Source organism: Lithobates pipiens, unplaced genomic scaffold, assembly GCF_037356315.1.
Source record: "Lithobates pipiens isolate NorthernLeopardFrog02 unplaced genomic scaffold, aLitPip1_a1.2 Scaffold_22, whole genome shotgun sequence".
Taxonomy (NCBI): domain Eukaryota; kingdom Metazoa; phylum Chordata; class Amphibia; order Anura; family Ranidae; genus Lithobates; species Lithobates pipiens.
The window spans coordinates 198,188,487-198,212,420 of NW_027507784.1; the positions used below are offsets into that span (position 1 = coordinate 198,188,487).

Below are 23,934 nucleotides of genomic sequence, written 5' to 3' on the forward strand. Positions count from 1 at the left end.
GACTAGTAGAGTGTGCCTTGACAGGAAAAAGGTAGCCGAGTCCTTAAGTCCAAGTTTGGACAATATCACCAAGAAATAGTACAATGAGAAGCAGGTCCCCCTCCACAGGGAACATCAGGAATGACAAAGACTCAGTCTAAGGGAAGCAGTGGTTAAAGGGTAGACATGCACAGCATGAATCAAATCTCCTTCTGATGAAGTGGAAACCACATAAAAGGGATGGAGGAACAGTTTTCGGCTTAAAGAGAAATGCTGAAACAACCTTAGAAAGGAAGGAAGCAAGCTCTAAGGCTCAAAACCACCTTCTCTGTATTACTATAGGGAGGTTCTTTGCAGGATAAACCCACCATCTCAGACAGAGATTCACCTTAATGAGGTGATAACACAGAGGAACAGAAACATGTGAGTACAATGGGGAATATCCTTGATGGGTATAAAAGGCAATTTTTTTAAGTATTGTGAAAACAAAATTAAGAACCCACAGAGCTATAGGAAAGCACACAGGGGTAGACATATGAGAGAGTCACTGTCCAAGATTTTTTCATCAAGAATGGGAAGCCAGCTATCTTTGGAGGAAGACCGCAAATGTCAAGATCTGACCCTTGATGGTGCTTAAGGCCAAAGACTGATCTGCGTCCCATTTTTAGAAAGGCCAAGATTCATCCCAGATATTTTTCCTTGAATCACAAGTATGCCTTCTATGTGTGATGATATACCGTGCCAGAAATAGACTTCCTAGCCTTTGGCATCATGGTAATAACAGATTCAGGGGTGCCTCTATTCCTCAGCACCTGGGCAGCAATGGCCATGCTATTAAAGAAAGAAAACATATCATTGTTCTTTGCCCTTCAGAAAATAATATATATATATATATATATATATATATATATATATATATATATATATATATATATATAGTGTTCTGAGCAGAGAAAGTCATCCATACTCCTCGACTGAGGCATGCTGGGAGTAGGAGAGGTTATATAGGGCTAGCCACATGTTTCTTTTTTGGTTGTCGGTACCTAAATCCTGCTGTAGGTGGCAGTATGACCCAGCAGTCTCTAAATTCCCATGTCCCACAAACTTGAAAAACTAAACTTGGGTGCAAAAGTTAGTCTCCACTTTTTTTTACCTTTTCTAAAATATTCAATATCAAACATGGTTGCTGCATCAACTGTTGTGCCAGGTCCTGGAAAAAAGAAAAAAAAAACATTTCTAAACAAACTGATTTTTTTTTTTAATCATGGACACAGGTTTAAACTTTTTTTTTTTTTTTTTTTTTTAAACACAAACAAGATTTCTCACTGTAGTTTTGTGTTCTTTACATTTCTTCTGTATTTGAAAAGGCAAAAAATTTTTTGATGCTATTAAAGGGAACGCTGTAAGGATTCTTTAAATATCTTTGAGTACCGCTGCATGGGGTACAGTTTTCAGGCCTGTGCAGCCACATCGCATTTCAGCTGACTGAACACTGCACCTGTACCTTCCATGTGCACCAAGACCCCATACACACTATACAACTTTTGTTGTCAGATTTTATTTAGATTTACCAAAACCATGTAGTGCAAGGGCCTGATTGCATACAAATTGAAACGCTTAAGGTTTTGGTAAATCTAAAAGAAAAATGTATAGTGTGTATGCAGCTTACGAACCGCCTGCCGCAGTTTTATGTCGGCTGTTTGAAGGAGGATATCGTTGTTATGGCAGCAGCTAGCTGTCATAACCCCCTTATCCTCTTTTTCAGCGGGCGGTCTGCTACAAGATAAAAGTGGTCTCTGCGGTGGATTTGCCGCGAGATCACTTATCGTGGTGGGAGAGGGCACCCTCGCCACGATCCGGTGCCCTCCGCTGCTTACCGTTGTCGTTGTCAGCGATCGCGTGTTGTCTCTTGTCAGGTAAGGGGCCAAGTGAGGGGGAAGATGGCCCCCTGTTCCCATACAATTGGTGGGTGGAAGCGATGTCAAAACGTCACTTCCACCCACAGCTCTTAAAGGGCCAATTTTTTTTAATGATTTTTTCAACTGACAATTTTTTTTTGTTAATTGCATTTTAGTATAAATATGAGATCTGAGGTCATTTTGACCCCAGATCTCATATTTAAGAGGTCCTGTCATGCTTTTTTATATTACAAGGGATGTCTACATTCCTTATAATAGGAATAAAAGTAACACAATTTTTTTTTTTTTAAAACAGTGTAAAAATAAAAAGGTAAAATAAATAGGAAAAGTTTTAATTAAAAAAAAAAAAAGTGCGCTTGTAAGACGGCTGCGCAAATACGATGTGACAGAAAGTATTGCAACAACAGCTATTTTATTCTCTATGGTGTTAGAAAAAAAAAAAATGTATAATGTTTGGGGGTTCTAAGTAATTTTCTAGCAAAAAACAAAACAAACTGTTTTTAACTTGTAAACAAATCTCAGAAAGAGGCTCAGTCCTTAAGTGGTTAAGATGCCAGGATTGAATACACAGGAGCTAGTCGCCCAGTGTGCAAGGGGCCAAAGCCTTCAATATACTGTAACAATTGCATGGTTAAAAATAGGATTTTTTGTACTCACCGTAAAATCCTTTTCTCTGTAATTCACCGACTGACACAGCACCCGCCCCTCATATTTTTCTTTATGTTATACTGCTTGTTGATGTACTGAGGCTACAGTAGCATGCTGAGGGGTTGTTACCTAAGAGACCACCCCTTGGGCGGAACTAGAAAGTTCTAGTTTATTTATTACATATTAACATGTAATGTCTAGTCCTCTCCTGAAGGTGGCATAACAACCCAATGGTCTAAAAAAGAGAAGCTGTGTCAGTCGGTGAATTACAGAGAAAAGGATTTTACGAGTACAAAAAAAAATATTTTTCTCTTATATTCACAGGCTGACACAGATTCTCTTCTTTAGTCCATTGGGAAGTCCCCAAATAGCATAAAACTTCATCCACCATGTGGGAGCTAGTACAAATTTTATCCACAAAAAACTACAGTGTGTGGAAAAACCACCACAAAAAACATGGTGCTCCTCAACGGAGAAGCACTACCCTCAAACCGCACCAAAAACTGCGTTAATGCAACAGTGCATTACCTTAAAAAGGTACTGAGTGTTTACCCCAAAAAAATAAAAAAATAAAAAAATAAAATAAAAAAAAAGGAAAAAAATGGCATATGCCATTGCAACTATACAGCCGCCTGCAAAACTTTGCGGCCAAAACCGGCATCACCCGATGCACTGACATCTACCTTGTAGAACTTTGTAAACGTGTACAGACGACCAGGTCGCCGCTTTACACACTTGAGAGACAGACACTTGATGTCGGAAGGCCCAAGACGTTCCGATTGCCCTCGTGGAGTGGGCCGTGATCGGAAAGGGGGCACCTGCCCCTTCAAGGCGAAGGCATGTACTACAATCTGTCTGATCCACCTGCAAATGGTAGCCAACGAGACCGCCATGCCTTTCTTTGGACCAGCCACCGAAACAAACAGCGAGTCTGACTTCCGGAAGGGAGCCGTGGCAGACAAATACACCTTCAGAGCCCAAACCACGTCCAGAGCATGAAGGACCACCTCCTTGGAATGTGCCAGCTTAGGACACAGAGATGGTAACACAATGTCCTCATTGATGTGAAACGCAGAGACTACCTTCGGCAGAAAAGACAGTTGTGGACACAACACCACCTTATCCTTGTGGATAACCAGATAGGGCGACTTGCAGGGCAAGGCCGCTGGTTCCGAAACCCTCCTGGCTGATGTGCTGGCCACTAGAAAGACCACTTTCTGGGAAAGAGTCAATAGGGGAAACTCTCTGATATTTTCAAATGTCTGTTTTTGAAGCGTTGATAATACCAGGTTCAGATCCCACGGGGGTAACTGTGGATGCACCGCAGGGACTACATGTCACTCCCCTTGAGCAAAAGTACTCACTAGAGAGTGAGACGCCAGAGGTCGCTGAAAAAGGACAGCCAAAGCTGATATTTGTCCTTTAATGGTGCTTAACGCCAATTTCTGGTCCACCCCTTGTTGAAGAAACAGCAGGATCCTGGATATAGAAAAGGAGCGCGGATGCCATCCTTTCGCCTCACACATGGAGATGTAGGCCTTCCAGGTACGAAGATATCCATGCTTTCAACATAGTTGGGATCACCAAGTCCGACAGACCCCGGTTCAACACCTGGCTCTCAAAATCCATGCCGTTAAAGCGAGCGATGGTAAAGCAGGATGGAGAAATCGGACCTTGAGACAGAAGGTCCTCTGGTAACGGCAGTCGACAGGGAGCGTCTGCCACCAGGCGCTCTACGTCAGCGTACCAAGGGCGCTTTAGCCAATCTGGGGCAACCAGTATTCTGGGATCCCCTCGGCCACCACTCTGCGGAGCAGATGTGGTAACAATTTCAGATCAGGAAAGGCATAGATCAGCTGGTACTGATCCCACAGAGCCACCAGCGCATCTGATGCGTTGGCCCACAGATCTCTTGTCCTGGACACGAATCTCGGCACCTTCTGATTGAGATGGGAGGCCAGAAGATCCACATCTGGTGTGCCCCACCGCAAGCACAGTAGCCTGAACACCTCCAGATGCAATGCCCATTCTCCTGGGTGCAGCATCGGACGACTTAGATAGTCCGCCTGCCAGTTCTCCACACCCGGGATGTAAATGGCCAACAGGGCCAGTACATGTCGCTCTGCCCACCGAAGTATGTGACTGACCTCCTGTGCGCTGGCCGAGCTTCTTGTTCCTCCTTGGTGATTGACATATGTCACAGCAGTGGCGTTGTCTGACTGGATCTTGATCGGACGCCCTTGCAGTCTCATTGACCATGTGGGGAGGCATAGCCTGATCGCTCTCAGTTCGAGCAGATTGATCGGCAACTTGGATTCCTCTGCCGACCAGAGGCCCCGAGTCGACTGAACTCCCATCACTCCACCCCAGCTGATTAGGCTGGCATCTGTTGTGATCACCGTCCATTTCAGAGGTAGGAACGACTTCCCGGACTGAAGCACCGGGAACCTCAGCCACCAGATCAGTGAGTCTCTGACTGACTGGCTCACCTGGATCTGTCGATCCAGGGACAACGGAGATTTGTCCCACTTTGTCAAGATCTCCTTCTGCAGGACTCTGGTGTGGAACTGGGCATATGGTACTGCCTTGAAGGAGGCCAACCAGGAGTGCAGCGACGACCACTTGCGGTTCATCAGCAGTTTTACCGCGGCTCTGAGAGTCTACAGCTTGTCTGAAGAGAGAAACACTCTCGCTTCCCTGGAGTCCAGCAGCAAGCCTAGGTACTCCAAACGCCGAGTCGGTACTATCACCGACTTTTTTAGGTTCAACAGCCACACAAATTCTTGCAGGGTCTGCATGGTGATCGCCACATCCTCTTCTAGCTCTTAGCCCTTGTACACACGGTCGGACATTCCGACAGTGTAAAATCCGTCAGATTTTGTCCGAAACTGGTGTTGCATACACATGGTCGGACAAAGTTGTCGGAAAATCCGATCGTTCAGAACGTGATGACGTTATTTAGTTACGACGGGACTACGTTCAGGCAAGTAGCCAATAGCTTTGGTCTAGGAATTTGACCCGAGCATGCGTGGCACTTTGTCCAATCGGAATTCTCTACAAATGATCGGACAAAGTCCGATCGGATCATGTTGACGGAAAATTTTATAGCCCAGCTGTAAAACTTTGTCGGTCGGATATTCCGACGGAAACAGTCTGATGTAGCCCACACATGGTCGGATTATCCGACAACATGGTCCGATCGGACATTTTCCGTCGGAATGTCCGACCGTGTGTACAAGGGCTTAGGCAGAAGAAGCTCTCAGGAGGAGATCGTCTAGGTAACCCGGGATCACGATCACACGTTTCCGTAGCAACGCCAACATAGGAGCCAATACCTTGGTAAAGACTCGGGGGGCTGATACCAAACCAAAAGGGAGAGCCACAAACTGGTAGTGGGCTTCCCCGACTGCAATCGCAGAAACCTTTGATGCCGGAGGCATATGGGTATGTGCAGGTACGCATCCTGGATGTCTAAGGACGCCAGGGAGTCCCCTTGATGGAGTGCAGTGACTACTGAGTGAACTGATTCCATTCTGAACCTCTGCACTTTCACAAAGTGATTGAGGGCTTTTAGATCCAAGTTTGGACGTACCCCTTCCTTCTTGGGAACTACAAACAGGTTTGAGTAGAACCCCTGGAAACGTGTCCGGAACAGGTACAATCACCCCGCGATTCAGCAGGTCCCTTACTGCCCCCAAGAGGGCCTCCTGGCGAGCTGGGAGAACTCCATCTTGTAGCCGTAGGAAATCAGATCACAGACCCATTGGTCGGACAGTCGGGAGGACCACCTGGCTGCAATCTGCAGAAGGCAACCCGGGTGGGGGCAAACCTTCATGCGGTAGCACTTTTGTTCGCAGGCTTGCGGTTCCAGGGACGTTTCTGTCCTTCCGTGGTTGTCCTGTCAGGCTGGGGACGTTTAGCCGAAGCTCGGGCGGACGAAAAAGCAGTTTGTGAGCTGAAAAAGAGGGCCATTGCCTATGGCGTGGCTCCTTAGCCTTCCTGGTCTGTGGGAGTAGAGTACTCTTACCACCTGTGGCATTCTTAATAATGTCATCCAAAGAGGCTCCAAAGAGCCAATTGCCAGGAAGGGAAGATCCGTCTGGGCTTTTTTGGATGCCTGGTCAGCAGACCAGCATTCCAACCAAATCAGGCACCTCAGCACCACTGCCAACACTGAAGCCCAGGATAACAGAGGGAGGGTATCCAGGGCCACGTCACAAACATACTTAAGGCCATGCACTAGTTGGTCTGCTAGTTCCACGCAGACAGGAGAAGCCTGCTGTTCTCCCAAATCGCGGTGAAACAGTTTTGCCCACTCATTTAGTGTCTGCGACACAAGTGCTGATGCCAGTACTTTTCACATGGTTGACCCCACAACCGTAAACAAGGAACGAGCCCAGTCTCGGCCTTCCTGTCTGTGGTATCCTTAAATACAGGAGTCCCCTCTACCGAGATCGTGGTTACTTTGTTTAACTTGGATACTGGGGGGTCCATGACTGGAGGAGACAACCACTTTTTGAGAAGGCTCTCCTCAAAGGGCCAACGCACTGCCATGTATTCGGGAACGGAAAGGTCCGTTGCGGTCGACCCCATTCCTTGTAAATGAACTTGTCAAAATAAGTCAGATACGGGAACACCTTAGGTGAATGGCTGGCTTACAGGACCCAAAAGGGGCTGCTAGATCAGCAGAGGGATCTGCCGGCTCTTGAATCTTCAGGGTATCACGCACAGCTGTGATAAGTGCTCCAACAAGCGCTTTGTCGCGCACAGACCCGGACGGGGTCTCATCCTCACTGTCTGAACAGTCCTGGTCAGAGTCACCTGAAACGGTAGAGCAGGGGCAGCTACCATCACAATTCAATCAATCCGAACCCATCCATATCCTCAGCGATACGGTTGGATCCCACATACGAGCCTCTCAGTCGCATCTACGGAGGATTCGAGTCTAGTCGGCGCAACGATTCCAGTCCTTGCCAAACGCAACTCTAACAACCAAGCCGAATCCTGTTGCATCACCGACTCAAATGAGTCAAATCTTTCGCAGACTATTCCATAGCTATAACCCAGTTCAAACTAGTCACATCGACTGTACGAATTCAGCAGTACTTATGTTTGACTTGCTCAGTCTATCCATACATGATCATACACAATTCTCTCCACCAATTTGCTCAGTGTTGCGCACGGTCATTCCTACATAATCACATTTCCTCTATAACCTTTTCTTTCGCCTTTCAACAAAGCTCCTTGCAATCGCTGCAAGCATCAATGCAATGGCTCAATACGGCCACTCATCTCCAGTAGCAACACGGCTGCTCTCCTCATTCCTACACACTTATAATTTAATTTATAGATACAAATAAAGCTGCTTTCTTGCAATCGCTGCAAGCATCTCTGCAATAGCTTAATACAGCCACTCATCTCCAGTAGCAACACAGCTGCTCACCTCATTCATCCATTCATTCATTCTCACCTCATAATTCAAATAAGGCCACTTTCTTGCAATCGCTGCAAGCATTTCAGCAAGTGGCTCAAACTGCCACCTTTTTAGGCCAGTTAGAACACCAGTTAGTCCACCCTGCACCAGGTTTGGACAGTATCTCCCAAAAAAAAAAACCCCATTGTCGAGGGCTTGCATCTTCACCAGGGGGCCAGCTTTGCCCCAAACAGCTCTTTGCAATCCCCCTTGTCAAAACGAAATTCTCATGTCACCTTACTACAGGCTCCAGGTCAACTCAGTTCTCGACCCCAACCAGTCAACTTCACAACTAGGGCATAAAGTCAGGTGTTTAGTTCAATGGGATTCCCCCTTTCTCTTAACCACTTTCAGACCGGACCAATTTGCTGGTCAAAGACCAGACCACTTTTTGCGATTCGGCACTGTGTCGCTTTAACTGACAATTGCGCGGTCGTGCGACGTGGCTCCCAAACAAAATTGACGTCCTTTTTTTCCCACAAATAGAGCTTTCTTTTGGTGGTATTTGATCACCCCTGCGGTTTTTATTTTTTGCGCTATAAACAAAAATAGAGCGACAATTTTGAAAAAAACTCATTATTTTTTACTTTTTGTTATAATAAATATCCCCCAAAAATATATAACAAAAACATTTTTTTCCCTCAGTTTAGGCCGATACGTATTCTTCTACATATTTTTGGTAAAAAAAAAAAAAAAAAAAAAAAAAAAATATCGCAATAAGCGATTATTGATTGGTTTGCGCAAAAGTTATAGCATTTACAAAATAGGGATAGTTTTATAGCATTTTTATTAATAATTTTTTATTATTTTTTTTTACTAGTAATGGCGGCGATCAGCGATTTTTATTGTGACTGCGACATTGTGGGGGACCCATCGGACATTTTTGACACCATTGTCATTTATACAGTAATCACTGCTATACAAATGCAGTGATTCCTGTGTAAATGACACTGGCAGTGAAGGGGTTAACCAGTGGGTGGCAGTGTAGGGATTAAGTGTTCCTAGGGGTGTGGGCTTTCATTTAGTGAACACTGATCTCTGCTTCAATCACATGGAGCAGAGATCAGCGTCACTAGTTGCTAGGCAGAATGAAGAAATGCTGTTTAAAACGACATTTCTTCATTTGGCCGCTCCGTGAGACGATCGCGGGGATGCCCGCGGCGATCGAGTCCGCGGGTCCCGCGACCGGACTCACGGGGGTCCCGACCAGCGCGGGACCGTGCCGCCGGTGGCGCGCTCCCGATGGCAGGGCGGCAAATTTAAAAGGGACGTACATGTACGCCCATTTGCCTGCCCGTGCCATTCTGTCGACGTACATCGTCGTGCGCTAGTCGGCAACACTCTTTCACTACATATTTTTATTTCACATACAGAATTTGACCTGCTCCTGAGGCGTTAGTAACTGTCAAATACTTCTGTGCACTTCACTCTGTTTTCGAAGCACAAGCCTTCAATACGCAGACAAGGTCGCCTAATCTCCATACTTGCTGGCAGTGCAAGCATTAGTAGACCGAACCCACGTCAATTAACTACAGATCGCAACATTCCTACTTAGTATACCAGACTTCAGCTACCCACCCCAGTCCGCCCTGGGGCGCTCTGGTTCATTAGTCTGTGCCGAGCTCAGACTGACACCCGAGCTATCGGTTACCTAGCCAGTCACCTCCTGGCTCTTCTCGGTTGTCACGCATTCCTTTGAGTTTTCTAAAGTCACACTCAACAGCGCTCGAGCGCAAACCAACTGTCACTATGGCTGTCGTTCCTTGTCCTATTCTTCTTGTTTCCTTCCGCCTTTCATCTTATCTACCCAAACGCAACTATCCCCTCCTACCTTTGCAACTTACCTCAAACATACGCACCCCCCCCTTGCTTTTAGTTGACGCCATGTCGCAGGCAGACAGTGAGGACTTTGCCTCAGCCCTGCCATCACCCTTTACGAGCTCAGCAAGCGGCGGTTTACAGTCTCACAAGAGCTTGGACCAATTAAAAAAAAAAACTCATAGCAGAACGGTGTCGCAGGAGTAAATCCTACCCTGCCGCAGCCAGGAAATCAAGCCTTTAGGCTACTGTTTCCACCGCCAGTGGCAGCTCTTCCAGGCACCACTTCAGTCTATCTTCTTTGCGACTACTCAGCTGCACTCCTGGGTAACCACACTGTCAACAGCAGTCGCCGAAGTCCAAGCAGAGTGACAGCCCTGGAGGTACACCCAGCCGTGCCCCTACCAGCTCCAGTCACCACCGTCATTCCCGTACCTTCACTTACAGATACACCCAACTTCTGCACCATAGTCTTCCCTGCACACCTTGTCCTAGCAGGGCATCTAGGAGGACATCTTGGATGACAACGACGTTAACTCAGCATCCCTCCTCATAGCAGTACACAACTTGGCCTAGAACAAGTCATATTCGCGGGGAGATGTCTCCGTCATCCTGAAGGCCAGAGACCCTTTACTTAATTGCAAGCTCACTGTCACAGAGTTTGTGCTGGCCTTGGGGACAGTCAGAGACATGCTAGGCAGAGCAACCCCAACAGGAGGGTAGAATTGGACCCGTATCTGCATGCAGCAGGTCACAAGTACGCAGGGTGCCCATCCTTTGACTATCACCGCTCATTTTCAGCCAAGGCAGCAGCCAGACTCAAGGTGATCCTTTACCTCCCACCTTTTAGTGTTTCTCTTCCAGGTAAAGACCCTGACTAAACCCTTATATTAAGATGTGCCAGCTATAGCAGATCTGCCCATGGGAGTCGAATTTCTCACAAACTGGAATGGCATGCCAATGTGTATTCCCTCAGCATCTCTCTCTTCATCTCAGGTTGTCATGGTCACCACAGCCTCCACAGGTTCGCCTCAATTTTTTGCCAAACTTGGGTTTATAGGGCCATGGCCATCAGAAATCCTCTTGATTCCTGGGTTCAGTTAGTCCTCCTCTTTGTATTACCTCTACCCCATTGTCGCAGCAGCTCAAGTCTGGTGCAACAACTGGGCAGGACAAACAGTGACGTTCGCCACAGACAACCAAGCCACAGCCGTCATTATGAATAAAGGAGGTCCTAGTAGCTGGCCATCGTGGCCTTCCTGCGCAGGCTGGTGCCACTATCCCCACAGAACCAATCTAACGTCCTATGCGTCCACATCCCAGACAAACGCAATAATCTGGCCGACGTACTACCCGTTAACTTTGCTTCGTTATTTTTTGCAGGAACCTGGAACCGACCCGACTATGTCTCTTATCCCACACTGGTCGTAGCTAACCTCGGATTCAAACAACACTTTCACGACGCTACCTGCCTTATTAATCTTTCATTATCTCAACACCCTGAAGGCCTACCGTGCAGCCTAGAGGTTCTACTGCATGTCAGGTTACTAGCCTCAAACCCCAGAGCAATACCAAGAGTTCTCCATCACATCCTGGTCTTCATATTATGCCACCACACACAGTTGGCATTGTCATACAATACCTTAGACCCCACTCAGCTGACATCCAGTATTTCATCCCCTTATGAGATCCTAATGAACCGTCTTGTTTGCCGCCCATACGGTCAAGACCATGTTGCGTGGTATTCACAGGCAATGACCCCAAATCGGTATCAAACGGCTACCCGTCACCAGCGCCATATTCCGAGACGTGTCTTTCATCCTGTCACATTCCCCTTTGGCTAAATTCAGCCTGGTCGTTCAAGCAGCCATCTACCTGGCTTTCTACAGCTTCTTACGCCCCAGTGAATACTGTCACCATCCCAGTTGTAAAGTGTTACGTAGGCGCCACCTCACACGCCAGACTTACTTCATCTTGCTCCTCAGGGTGTCCAAAACACAATAGTCTGGTCCAAGGGTTGACATCAAACCTTTCCAAACTCTCAAAGCCTGATGCCCCGTGTCCATCCTAGATCAATTTTTGGCCCATATGTTTGATCCCTCGCAGGACAGCCCATTACTACCGTTCCCGATTAGTACCCCAGGCAGCAACCAGTTCATTAGTCACATCAGGTTCCTTTTGAGCAAATTAGGCCAGGTCATTTTCTTGGACATTCTTTCGCATTGGAGCAGCATCAGCAGCCTCACGAAACGGGTCCCAGTCCACGCGATCAAAGATGGGCAGGTGGGAATCCACCCGCTTTATTCGATACATCTCCAATCCACAAGTGGAAATGTCATGAGCCTTCAGCAACTTTGCCCCGTAGTGTCTTGTTGTACATAAATTAATAATTACCTCCCTAAACCAAGTCTTTTGCGGCCTTCTCTTGGCATATCGCCCAGCAGACCAGGGCTCACCGCCCAGCTCACCAGGGCTTACCTTACAGCAGACCAAGGGCACAATTCAGGTCTATTTTATGTTGTTAGTCTTGTGACGTGTTTATGTGTTCTTTCATATCTCTTAGAGCGGAGGGCTCCGAATATATTATAATATATATATATATATATATATATATATATATACACACACATACACACACACATACATATATACACACACATATACATACATATACACACAAATGTTTTCCTCAGTTTAGGCCGATATATATTCTTCTACATATTTTTGGTAAAAAAAAAAAAAAATATATATATATATATATATATATATATATATATATATATATATATATATATATATATATATATATATATATATCGAAATAACGATTATTGATTGGTTTGCGCAAAAGTTATAGCGTTTACAAAAATAGGGGATAGTTTTATGGCATTTTTATTAATTTTTTATTTTTTTTTTTTAAATGGCAGCGATCTTTTTTTTTTTTAATCGTGACTGCAACATTATGGCGGACATTTTTTACACAGTTTTGGGACCATTGTCATGTCTACAGCAATCAGTGCTATACAAATGCACTGATTCCTGTGTAATTGACACTGGCAGTGAGAATGTTAACCGGAGCCATCGGTAGCGGCGGAGGCGATCGGGTCCTTCATGTTGCTGGGTATGGAGACGAGTGAGGCTAAGATGACCCCCACTCGTCTTTATACCATAGGAGGGCGGAAGCGACGTCAAAACGTCACTTCCGCCCATACCTCTTAAAGGAACATTATTTCAATGTCATTTTTTAAAATTACTTTTTTTTTTTTTTTTTTATTGAATTAAGTCCAAATATGAGATCTGAGGACTTTTTGACCACAGATCTCATATTTAAGAAGACCTGTCATGCTTTTTTCTATTACAAGGGATGTTTACATTCCTTGTAATAGGAATAAAAGTGATCCATTTTTTTTTTAAACAGTATAAAAATAAATAAAATCAAGTAAAATAAAAATTAAAAACTTTTTTTTAAAACACCCCGCCCCGACGAGCTCGCGCGCAGAAGCGAACATTATCATTATCACATTATCTTTCACAATATAAAAAAAATTGGACTCATTTTACTGTTTTTTTTTTATTCAAAAAAGTGATTTTTTTTCCCCAAAAAAAGTGCGCTTGTAAGACCGCTGTGCAAATACAGTGTGAAAAAAAGTATTGCAATGACCACCATTTTATTCTCTAGAGTGTTAGAAAAAAAAATCAATATATAATGTTTGGGGGTTCTAAGTAAAAAAACCTGTTTTAAACATGTAAACACCGAGTCTGAAAAAGAGGCCTGGTCCTTAAAGTGGTTGTAAACCCTTACAAACCACTTTGACCTACAGGTAAGCCTAGATTAAGGCTTACCTGTAGGTCCAAGAAATATCTCCTATACCTACACGGTTTAGGAGATATTTGCCAAAAGACAGCGGCATGCAGGCGCACTGAGCGTGCCGCTGTTAACGGCGATATGCCGCATGTGGCGGCTCCCGTGTGCATGCGCGGGAGTGACGTCATCGCGGCTCCGTCAAATGACAGCGCCGGAGCAGCGAGACCCACCAAGATGGAGGCTCCGTACACAAGGGGACACCGGTGACTTTGATGGCTCCTGTGTCACATAAGTGACACATAATGGACTACTATGCGATGCATAGTAGTCCATTATGCTTTACCCTTGCACGGAAACAGGGTTTACTTCCTCTTTAAGTGGTTAAAGAGCAACGTACAGGTATGCGATTCTGCCTGTACGTGCCCTTCTGCCGACGTATATCAGCGTGAGGCGGTCAGGAAGCAGTTACACTGCCCATCTGAAAATGGACTGCTGAAGGACTTAAAAGTTAAAAGACACATACTGTTTTACCACATAATAACCCTACAACCACCTAACATATGTGCGGTAGGAAAGGGTGGGCTTTATCGCTCACATGCCACTCATATGTGTCGTTGGGTGGCTGATATTTATGTGCTGACAGTGCACTCGCTCCCTGCGAAAGACAACTCTCAGTTCCCAGTTCTGACTAAAGATCTGCAGCCAGTGGGACCTGATTGTTCTCACGTGACCACTGTGGTCATAATAAGCTATTGTGTGGCCTTCTGTGGTCCCTTATAATTAGTAAGTTGACTATCATAGGTCTATATAAAATGAGGTCATCCTGCATTCTGTACATGTTCTAGTTAAACCAAAGTACATAAACATCAGAAAATTGATTGCTTCTAATTGTTCTCCTTTTCTTACCAGTGCAATTCATTGAGGTACAAGAAAAGGGATATACATAGCTTTTGTTTAGGGGTTTACATTTACCTCCTGTCCATGTCCAGGAAACACAAAAACTGCAAATGAAAGGAAATCCCCTCTTGGACAGTAATCACCAGAACCAATGTCTTAATTGGAAGCTTGCTGCTCTATTGCTGAGCTGGTGACAACTGCCAATGTCTGGATTTTATCAATTTGAGTGACAACAATCTTGACAAGAGGAGAAAATGTTTTGGCTTTAGATACAACTTGGTGCTTTCTTTTATTTTCTAGTGCTACAGCTAAACATTGCAACAGTTAATTTAACAGGGGCAACAGAAGCACTTACCTGCCATGGCAAAGAACCAATCTGCCTGCAGCAGAAAAAGTAGCGTTGGAATGCATCACACAATGTATTCTCTGTAATGTCCATACAGATATATCTAGGTAAACATAAAAGGAATATGTTAGACCCATATTTATGGAAATTCTTAGATGTGGTGGCTGCATTTGTTTTCTTTTCCCTTTATTTTCACCTTGCAATCAAGCCAGTATTGCACTTCCTGTCTTAAGCTGGCTATACATGGATCAAAATTTGGCTGGATCTAGAGTGCAGCTCTCCCTATTGAACAGAAGCTATCCCTACGTGTTTCACCAGAAAGACAACGAGTGACGAAACATGTAGGGCAGGGATTTAGGTGTCGTCATCTGGATAAGCTGGGTTGTTGCTTGCGGAGGAGTGGATGCCAGAGCCCACCTGGCTACAAATTTATGCTTGTCAATTGTGACACTTTAAAAACATGAGTGGAATGATTTTAAATAAACTGGAAATTGTTTTTAAAAGATTTCATGCAATGGTAAGCTTATTTTCTTTTTCCTATAATTTGGAATGATTGCTTCTACTGAGGGATCATCCTTTATCCTTGGAAACAGCAGAGAATTACACAGCAAAGACTGCTGCAGAGGATTGCTCCCTTAATAGGGAAGTATAATGTGTGGTGTATACAGGTATAATGAAAACATGACAAAAAAAATTAAATAAAGAAATATTGAAGTCCTGTGGAGGTGCCCAAAGTTTCATAGGTATTGGAGCGAGGTTGTGAGTACTTTGTACACTGAGTGTTTCAAATGACAATCCCCGTGGACCCTCTATGTTGTTTGCTGGGGGTCCTGAAGGATGCGTTTCCCGAGGAATTGACCAGGATCGTAGTCTCAAGAGCACTATTTCAGGCCAGGAAGATTATATTGATGGGATGGAACTCAACCTTACCACCTAACACCGCCACCTGGATAGCCCATATGGGGAATACTCTCATTATGGAAAAGTATATATACCACACACCAAACACTTTAGATAATTGCAGCGGCAACATTTTATTAGTCACCAAGTAACAGACAAAAACATCAATAGCTTCCTTTCCTCACAGCACTGTCACTCTGCTAAGCTACGTCTAATGCCGTGTACGCACAATCTGACTTTTTGACAGCAAAGGTCCGACGGAACAAGTCCGTCTGACAATTCGATCGTGTGTGGGCTCCATCGGACCTTTCCTTGCCAAAAATACGGTGGACTTTAGAAATAGAACACATTTACCGTATATACTCGAGTATAAGCCGAGATTTTCAGCCTCTTTTTTGAGGCTGAAAGTGCCCCCTCGGCTTATACTCGAGTCACCGCTGTCTGACTGCTCGATCAGCGTATCGAGCAGACAGACGGCGGACATTAAAATTCAAAAGCCGCGCCTCCTTCTCCGCCTCCGATAGGCGGAACACTGAATTTCCCAGCAGTCAGTGTTCCGCCTATCACGGACATCCGCTCATTCTCATACTACGGACGAGGATGAGAGGATGTCCGTGATAGGCGGAACACAGGCTGCTGGGAAATTGAGTGTTCCGCCTATCACAGGCGGAGGCGCGGCTTTTGAATTGTAGAATGGCCGCCGAGAAGAGCGGCGATCCTGGAGCGGCGATCCATCGGCACGACACGGGACGGAGGAGGCACGGGACGGAGGAGGCACGGGACGGAGGAGGCACGGGACGGAGGAGGCTCGGGACGGAGGAGGCTCGGGACGGAGGAGGCTCGGGACACAGGTAGGCTGGACACACACACAAGGCTGCACGGACACACACACAGGGATGGATGGATGGATGGACACACACACACACACACACACACACACACACACACACACACACACAGGGATGGATGGATGGATGGATACACACACACACACACACACAGGGATGGATGGATGGATACACACACACACACACACACACACACACACACACACACACACACAGGGATGGATGGATGGATGGATACACACACAGGGATGGATGGACGGACACACACACAGGGATGGATGGATGGATGGACACACACACAGGGATGGATGGACGGACACACACACAGGGATGGACGGACACACAGGGATGGACAGCCATGTCTCACCCTCGGCTTATACACGAGTCAATAAGTTTTCCAGTTTTTTGGGGGTAAATTGGGGGCCTCGGCTTATATTCGGGTCGGCCTATACTCGAGTATATACGGTAAAATTTTCCCGGCGGACCAAGAAATCCATTTGTGTGTATGCTAGTCAGACAGACAAAAAAACGACGCTAGGGCAGCTATTGGCTACTGGCTATAAACGTCCTTATGCTAGCCCGGTCGTACGTCATCACGTTCGAAACCCGTCGGACTTTGGTGTGATTGTGTGTGTTAAAGTCCATTCATTCAGAAAGTCCACTGGTACTCCGCCGAAAGTCCGTCAGGAAGACTGTGGGACCTAGTCCATCGAAAAGTCCAGTCGTATGTACACGGCACTAGTTGAGGTTTCTCAATTCTGACAGCAGTAGCGATCACATTATACTTATTGTCCAGGCATGGTTCTCACTCCCCCCTCTAGTACCATGTCAACTGCAGATCAGAGTCACAAGATGGCAGTTCTCTTGGATGTTAAGTATAGAGGGGTTTAGGTTATCTTTAAAGTGGAACGTTAGTCAGAAAATTAAGTCTTGATCGATCACTTCTGGCTGGCCCCTTTAGCAGGTATAGTTATATAACACAATAAAAGTGTCCAGTTTAAAATCCAGTAATACACTGTCTCCCCCTGCTCTGCACATGCTCAGTTTTTGTCTATTCTCGGCACTGTGCCTAAAATCAGAGCCACTAGAAGAGGATCAGATGACAGCTTTAAGATTTACTGTTGCTGAAGGGGAAAGAAAGCAATTTGAATGACACAGACTGTGTGGAGGGAACACAGCTTAGGAAGGAGGAAAAGAAAACGAGTTAAAAATCAGCCATACACGGATTGAAAAAAAAAAAACTACCATCTGCAGCTGTGAACCTGAGTACAGTCAGTTACTGCGACCTTCCCCTCTCCCCACTGAGCCAAGACATACAATCAAGGCTGGGAGTAGGTTTTTTTTTTTTTTTAGCGAGAGCAGCGCAACACCATTCATTTCTGAAGGCTAGAGATGCACATATCTTAATTGCAGAAACATTTTCGAGACCAAGGAGAGGAGTTTCCAATAAGGAAGTGACGGCTCTGGGCTTCAACAAAATGGTGGCCTACAGCAAGAAGAGGCAGGAACAATGCTGGAGGCAATTTAAGGCACACGCTTAGGCTACTTTCACACTGAAGTGCTTTACAAGCACTATATCGCTAAAAAGAGCGACTTCAAATCGCCTCTTCTGTCACTCCAGTGTGAAAGACCAAGGGCTTTCATATTGGAGCGGTGCGCTGGCAGGGCACTTAAAAAAGTCCTGCAAGTAGCATCTTTTACCGTATATACTCGAGTATAGGTCGATCCGAATATAAGCCGAGGCCCCTAATTTACCACAAAAAAACTGGGAAAACTTATTGACTCGTGTATAAGCCGAGGGTGAGACATGCAGCAGCTACTGTTACAGCTTAAAAGAGTGGAAAAGAGGGTCAACAAAGCCCATCTGCAGCTGCATACCTCCCTGTGTCCCTCCCTGTGTCCCGTCCCTCCCTGTGTCCATCGCAGCCTACCTGTGCCAATCTGCAGCCTCTTTGCCTTCTGCAGCCTCTGTGTGCCATGCCGCACCTCTCCTCCTCTTCTGACAGACGGCGGCCATTCCACTGTTCAAAAGCCGCGCCTCTCTGTCTGTGATAGGCGGAACACTCAATTTCCCAGCAGTCAGTGTTCCGCCTATCACGGACATCCTCTCATCCTCGTCCGTAGTATGAGAATGAGCGGATGTCCGTGATAGGCGGAACACTGACTGCTGGGAAATTGAGTGTTCCGCCTATCACAGACAGGGAGGCGCGGCTTTTGAATAGTGGAATGGCCGCCGTCTGCCTACCTGATCTGCGTGACTCGAGTATAAGCCGAGGGGGGCACTTTCAGACTAAAAAAAAGGTGCTGAAAATCTCGGCTTATACTCGAGTATATACGGTAATCCTTTTTCGGTCGCTATCAGGCATTAAAAATAGCGACGCTTTACCGCCGATGCCGCAGCGCCTCAGCGTCAACGTGCCCTAATTTGTGTAACAATTATTAACTAGGGGTGCACAGAATGGAAATTTTGGTACCAAAATGAAAACATACACTAGTCCGTAAACCGAAAATGACAGTTTTTAAAAAATATTTTATATAGAATTGTATTATATTTCGACTTTTTAATTAATATCATCAATTTAAATTAATATGAATTTGTTGTTGGCCATTATTGGCACTTTTTGGGTCAAGAAAAATGCAGTCTGCAGTTTCTAACGATCTCTTGTATCATGTCTGCAATCTCTACTTAAGCTTAAACCCACTGCTAATAGTATTAGCAAAATTTCCATTTGGTGCACCTAGCAGACATGATACAAGAGATCAATGCAGCCTTACCAGTGCCCGTCACATGCAGCCTGTCTATGGCTAGATCAGAGCGGCAATCTCCGTGTGTTATGGAGCGGATTTGAATCGCCTGGGGCGCAGTGACAATGTCCCGCGATCAAGTCACACCGATTACAACAGAGTCCCCGATATACAGAATCTATATATACAGGAGTAGTGTCCAACGCTTCTTTCGGCAATAGATAACAGGCTTAACACAGGCGCAGTAAGCAATCAACTGTTTTGCCTTGCGTGATTAACATCAACGCTAACAGAGGGCATTCCCTCAACAAAAATGGCGGCGGAGTTTCCGCGCATGCGTGTTGGAACACTACACCCTATATAAAAGGAAAAGGTGTATGCAGAACGTAAGGAGGAAAAAAGTGCATAAATGTAAATAAATGAATGAAAAATGAGCTAGCTGCACACCCCTACCGTGTTTCCCCGATAGTAAGACACCCCCGATTGTAAGACGTATCGGGAGTTTCAGAGGGGTCGGCTAATATAAGCCGTACCCCGAAAGTAAGACGTATGTCTTACTTTCGGGGAAACACGGGGGTATTGCCGCCTCCAGTGACGTACGGTACTAAGAGTGGGGCGGGGGGTGCGGGCCGCACCCTGGGGGGGTGCCAGGCCAGCGCCCTCCCCCTCCGACTGAAGAGACAGCGCCGTTTTGATCAGTTTCGGCCGAGCAGAGTGAAGCCGCCTCCCCCTCCTCTTGTATGGCTACACAGTGCTGTGTATGGAGGAGGAGGAGGGGGAGGCGGCTTCAGTGAAGCCGCCTCCCCCTCCTTCTCCTTCATGGACAGCACTGTGTAGCCATACAAGAGGAGGGGGAGGCGGCTTCACTCTGCTCGGCTGTGAGTGACAGCCGCTGCCCGAGACTGATCAGAACGGCGCGACGCAACCACAGAGAAGGGGATTATTGTGCCAAGTCCCGGATCACTGCTGACAGGTGTCACTGGCTCTGTGCCCTCCCGGAAAAAGGTCAGTGCATACAGAGAGAGACCAAGGAGGGGGAGGGGGAGGGGGGGTGTGAAGAGATTCTCTGCAGCTCTTGTAACCGCAAAATGCAGCTGAGGAGGACTACAAGTCCCAACATACCGGGCTGTGTGTGCTTACAGTTCTCCTCTGCTGAGCATAGCAGCTTTGTATGCTTGGACTTGTAGTCCTCCATAGTGCAGCCTTGCATGCTGGGACTTGTAGGCCTCCTCTGTAATGCAGTGCAGCCTTGCTTGCTGGGACTTGTAGTCCTCTTCTGTAGCGCATAAAATGCATATACACTAAAAAACACATTTTACACAGTTTTTTTAGCTGTCAGTGCCCCTTTAACTGCGGGATGCGGACGGTTAGAGCGGGATGAGCGGAGGGATGTGGAGGCCGCGGGAGCAGCAGTAATGTTTTCCGTGGTCCATCAGGTCCAATTCGACAATTTTTATTCCAATATAAGACATACCCCGAAAGTAAGACATAGTGGGGCTTTTGGGGATAAAAAGAAAGTAAGACACTGTCTTACTTTCGGGGAAACACGGTAAGTATTCGAGAGAGAATAAATTCTTGTTGCTGCCTGAAAACCCCAAGGTGTATGCAGATGGCCGCTCCAGATGACGTCTGAATGACGAAACGCGTAGGGCATGGCCAGATAGCGTACACCTCTTGCTTAGACGGCGAGGCAGCCGAGCGGGACTTTTAAAATCGAGCAACATAAGAAAACGAATTTGTACTGAATGTTTGTGAGTAATTTTAAGTTCATATGAATAAAACCTCATTTTGCAAACGTACTACACCATTAGAGGTCGACCGATATTTGCCGTTTTTTAAATAATCTGCATCGGCCGATTATGCTGATAAAAAGCCGATTTAGAACTACAGCGGGACTTTGAAATGACTTCTGTAAGGGCCGGTTCACACTGCGGGCGATGCGAGGCGACACGACTTGCCTCGCCGCAATCTGACAAGTCGCCCCCGTTCTGTACAATGGAACCGTTCTGAGAGGAGCGACTCGACTCGCTCCGACTCAGAAAAAAGGTTCCTGTACTACTTCTTGGCGACCTCGGGGCGACTTGCATTGACTTCTATACAGAAGTCATTTGCAAATCGCCGCTGAGGTCGCGGCGAGGCAAGTCGGTGTCGCCTCGCATCGCCCGCAGTGTGAACCGGCCCCAAGAAGTCAGTGTAAGTTGCCTGAGTCATCATAGAAACACTTTCCTCCTCTCTGGGCAGGCTGCCAAGAAAAGAACTAAATGATACAATGTTTACACTGAATGAATGAAGTCATCTCTGTGTGTAGAAGTTCTCAGTTTAACCATGTAAAGACTAATTCTTTTCTGACACTTGTTGCTTACAAGTAAAAATCCTGTATTTTCTGCCAGAAAATCACTTAGACCCCCCCAAAAATTATATATATGTTTTTAGCAGAGATCCTAGGGAATAAAATAGCGGTTGTTGCAATATTTTATGTCACACGGCATTTGCACAGAGGTCTTTCAAATGCATTTTTTGGGGAAAAAAATACACTATTTAAAAATAAAATAAAAACAGTAAAGTTAGCCCATTTTTTTTTTCGTCCAAAAAAGTTTTGACTACCTGTTTTTATTTAATACATAGGTTTTTTTTTTTTTTTTATCTAAATCATACATACAAGTAAACTGATTGGAGGTTTGTTTTGTTTAATAAATGTTTAAATGTAAGACATTTTCTGTATCACTTATGAAGGCTGCTTTCACACTGGAGCGGGCAGGCATTGATGGTAAAACGCAAGTTTTAGCGGCTCTTTACCATCATTTTAGCGGTGCTATTTGGCTGCTAGTGGGGCACATATAACCCAGCTAGCGGCCAAGAGGTTAAATGCGCCCATGAAGCACTGCTGCCAAATCGCATTGCATGCGCTTCGGCAGTGGTGCCCATTCATATCAATGGGCAGGAGTGGTGGATGAGCAGTATACACCACTCCAAACGTGCTGCTTGCAGGACTTTTTTTTTAAGATCCTGCCAGTGCATCGCCTCAGTGTGAAAGCACTCTGTCTTTCACACAGACTGCAGGGGAGCCGTTTTGCAGGCACTTTACAGGCGCTATTTTTAGCCCAAAAGCGCCTGAAAAACGCCCCAGTGGGAAAGGTGTGTTAGATCAAGGTGGATTAAAAATAAATAAAGGAAAAAAATAAATAAATAAAATAAAATCGGCCTAACATATCGGCCCAAAAAAAAAAAATCGGCATCATATATCGGCTATCGGCCACCATGATTTATAAATATCGGCATCGGCCAGAGAAAAACCCATATCGGTATAGCCTCTTCCTTGTTGCATATAACGTGGCACGCTATACCAACGGAGGAACGAGGGACTCCCAGGACCACAGCAGAGAAAAGCCAGAAAGCAACACAGTGGCTTATACTGTGGAGGCTGATCCACCCCGGATGGGGCCATACCTCTGGGGAGAGCAATTACATAAGCAGTCACCGAGCACTGAGAACAGCAGTTGAAGTCACCCCCCCCTTTTTAAAGACACTCACAGAATAATTTTTTCACTACTTTTTCACTATTTTTTATTACCATTACTTTTTAAGCAATTTTTATCACATTTTTTCCTTTTTTAATATTCATTATTAACTTTTATAACTTTCCAGTTTGTTCACCTTCTTCATTTTTAATTTTTTATTCCATTTACTCACGGACTATTTGTCACATGGTATTTAACCCAGGGCTCGACAAACCCCGGTCGCCAGGTCGCATTTGTGCCTAGATTTCGTGTCCTGGCGACTGGGGCAACGCTGCTGGGGTATCCTGTCTCCATTAGGACCCCGAACTCCGCCGCGCAATTCCATCGTGCCGCGCCGGCCAGTAATTGAGGCCGCGGCTTTGCGGCCTACTAAAATCTTTCGGTAGTCTGGCGCCATCTTGTGGTGGATGTAGAAATTACACCCTATTCCAATAATGCTAATTCCTAATGGAGTGAAGCTCCCTCCCTGGTTTTTCACTGCCCGCCCATTTCCTTTTCAAAGAAGAGAAGGAAGTGATTGCGGGCGTCATCTGGCGCCTTTTGCCCAACGGTGAGTGTGGTGGCTGGTAAATGGCTTCTTATTATATTATATATATTATTAATTTATTAATTTAATTTATTTATTAATTTAATTTATTTATTAATTTAATTTATTTATTAATTTATTTATTAATTTAATTTATTTATTAATTTAAATATATATATACACACACACACACATTTTTTTTTTTTTGTAAAAAGTAAAAAAAAAAAATTATTTTAATTAAGGAAAAAAAAAATATTATTTGTAATCCTCCCTGCTTGACCCCTTTCACAAGGGCTGTCTGATCAGGTTCACCGGTCAGTTTTTCAGGCGGACCTGATCTAACCCTTAGCGGGGATATGACGTTAAAGGGGTTCTGCACTCATAATAAACCTTTGCCCATTCTGTTGCCTCTAGTTAATATATTTCATAATGCCACCTGTTTTTTTTTTTTTGGATTCACCTACCTTTTGTAATCTTTAGTAGTTTATTTTAAACCCCTGCCGCGATGGGCG

At 45.4% G+C, this 23,934-nt stretch overlaps 1 protein-coding gene across 3 annotated transcripts in view; it reads right to left on the minus strand.

Annotated features, from left to right (window-relative positions):
* The window catches only part of EEF2KMT (eukaryotic elongation factor 2 lysine methyltransferase), an 83,773-nt gene that overhangs the window by 47,907 nt on the left and 11,932 nt on the right, over positions 1-23,934 (minus strand). For 2 of the 3 annotated variants that reach the window (XM_077448819.1, XM_077448817.1), the window contains exons 2-3: positions 14,895-14,988; positions 1,133-1,189 (exon numbers count right to left, since the gene is read on the minus strand). In XM_077448819.1, coding sequence (XP_077304945.1) covers positions 1,133-1,189; positions 14,895-14,978 — 141 coding nt within the window. In that variant the 5' untranslated portion in view covers positions 14,979-14,988. The remainder of the gene's footprint in view (positions 1-1,132; positions 1,190-14,894; positions 14,989-23,934) is intronic. The other variant, XM_077448818.1, reaches the window with a different exon arrangement.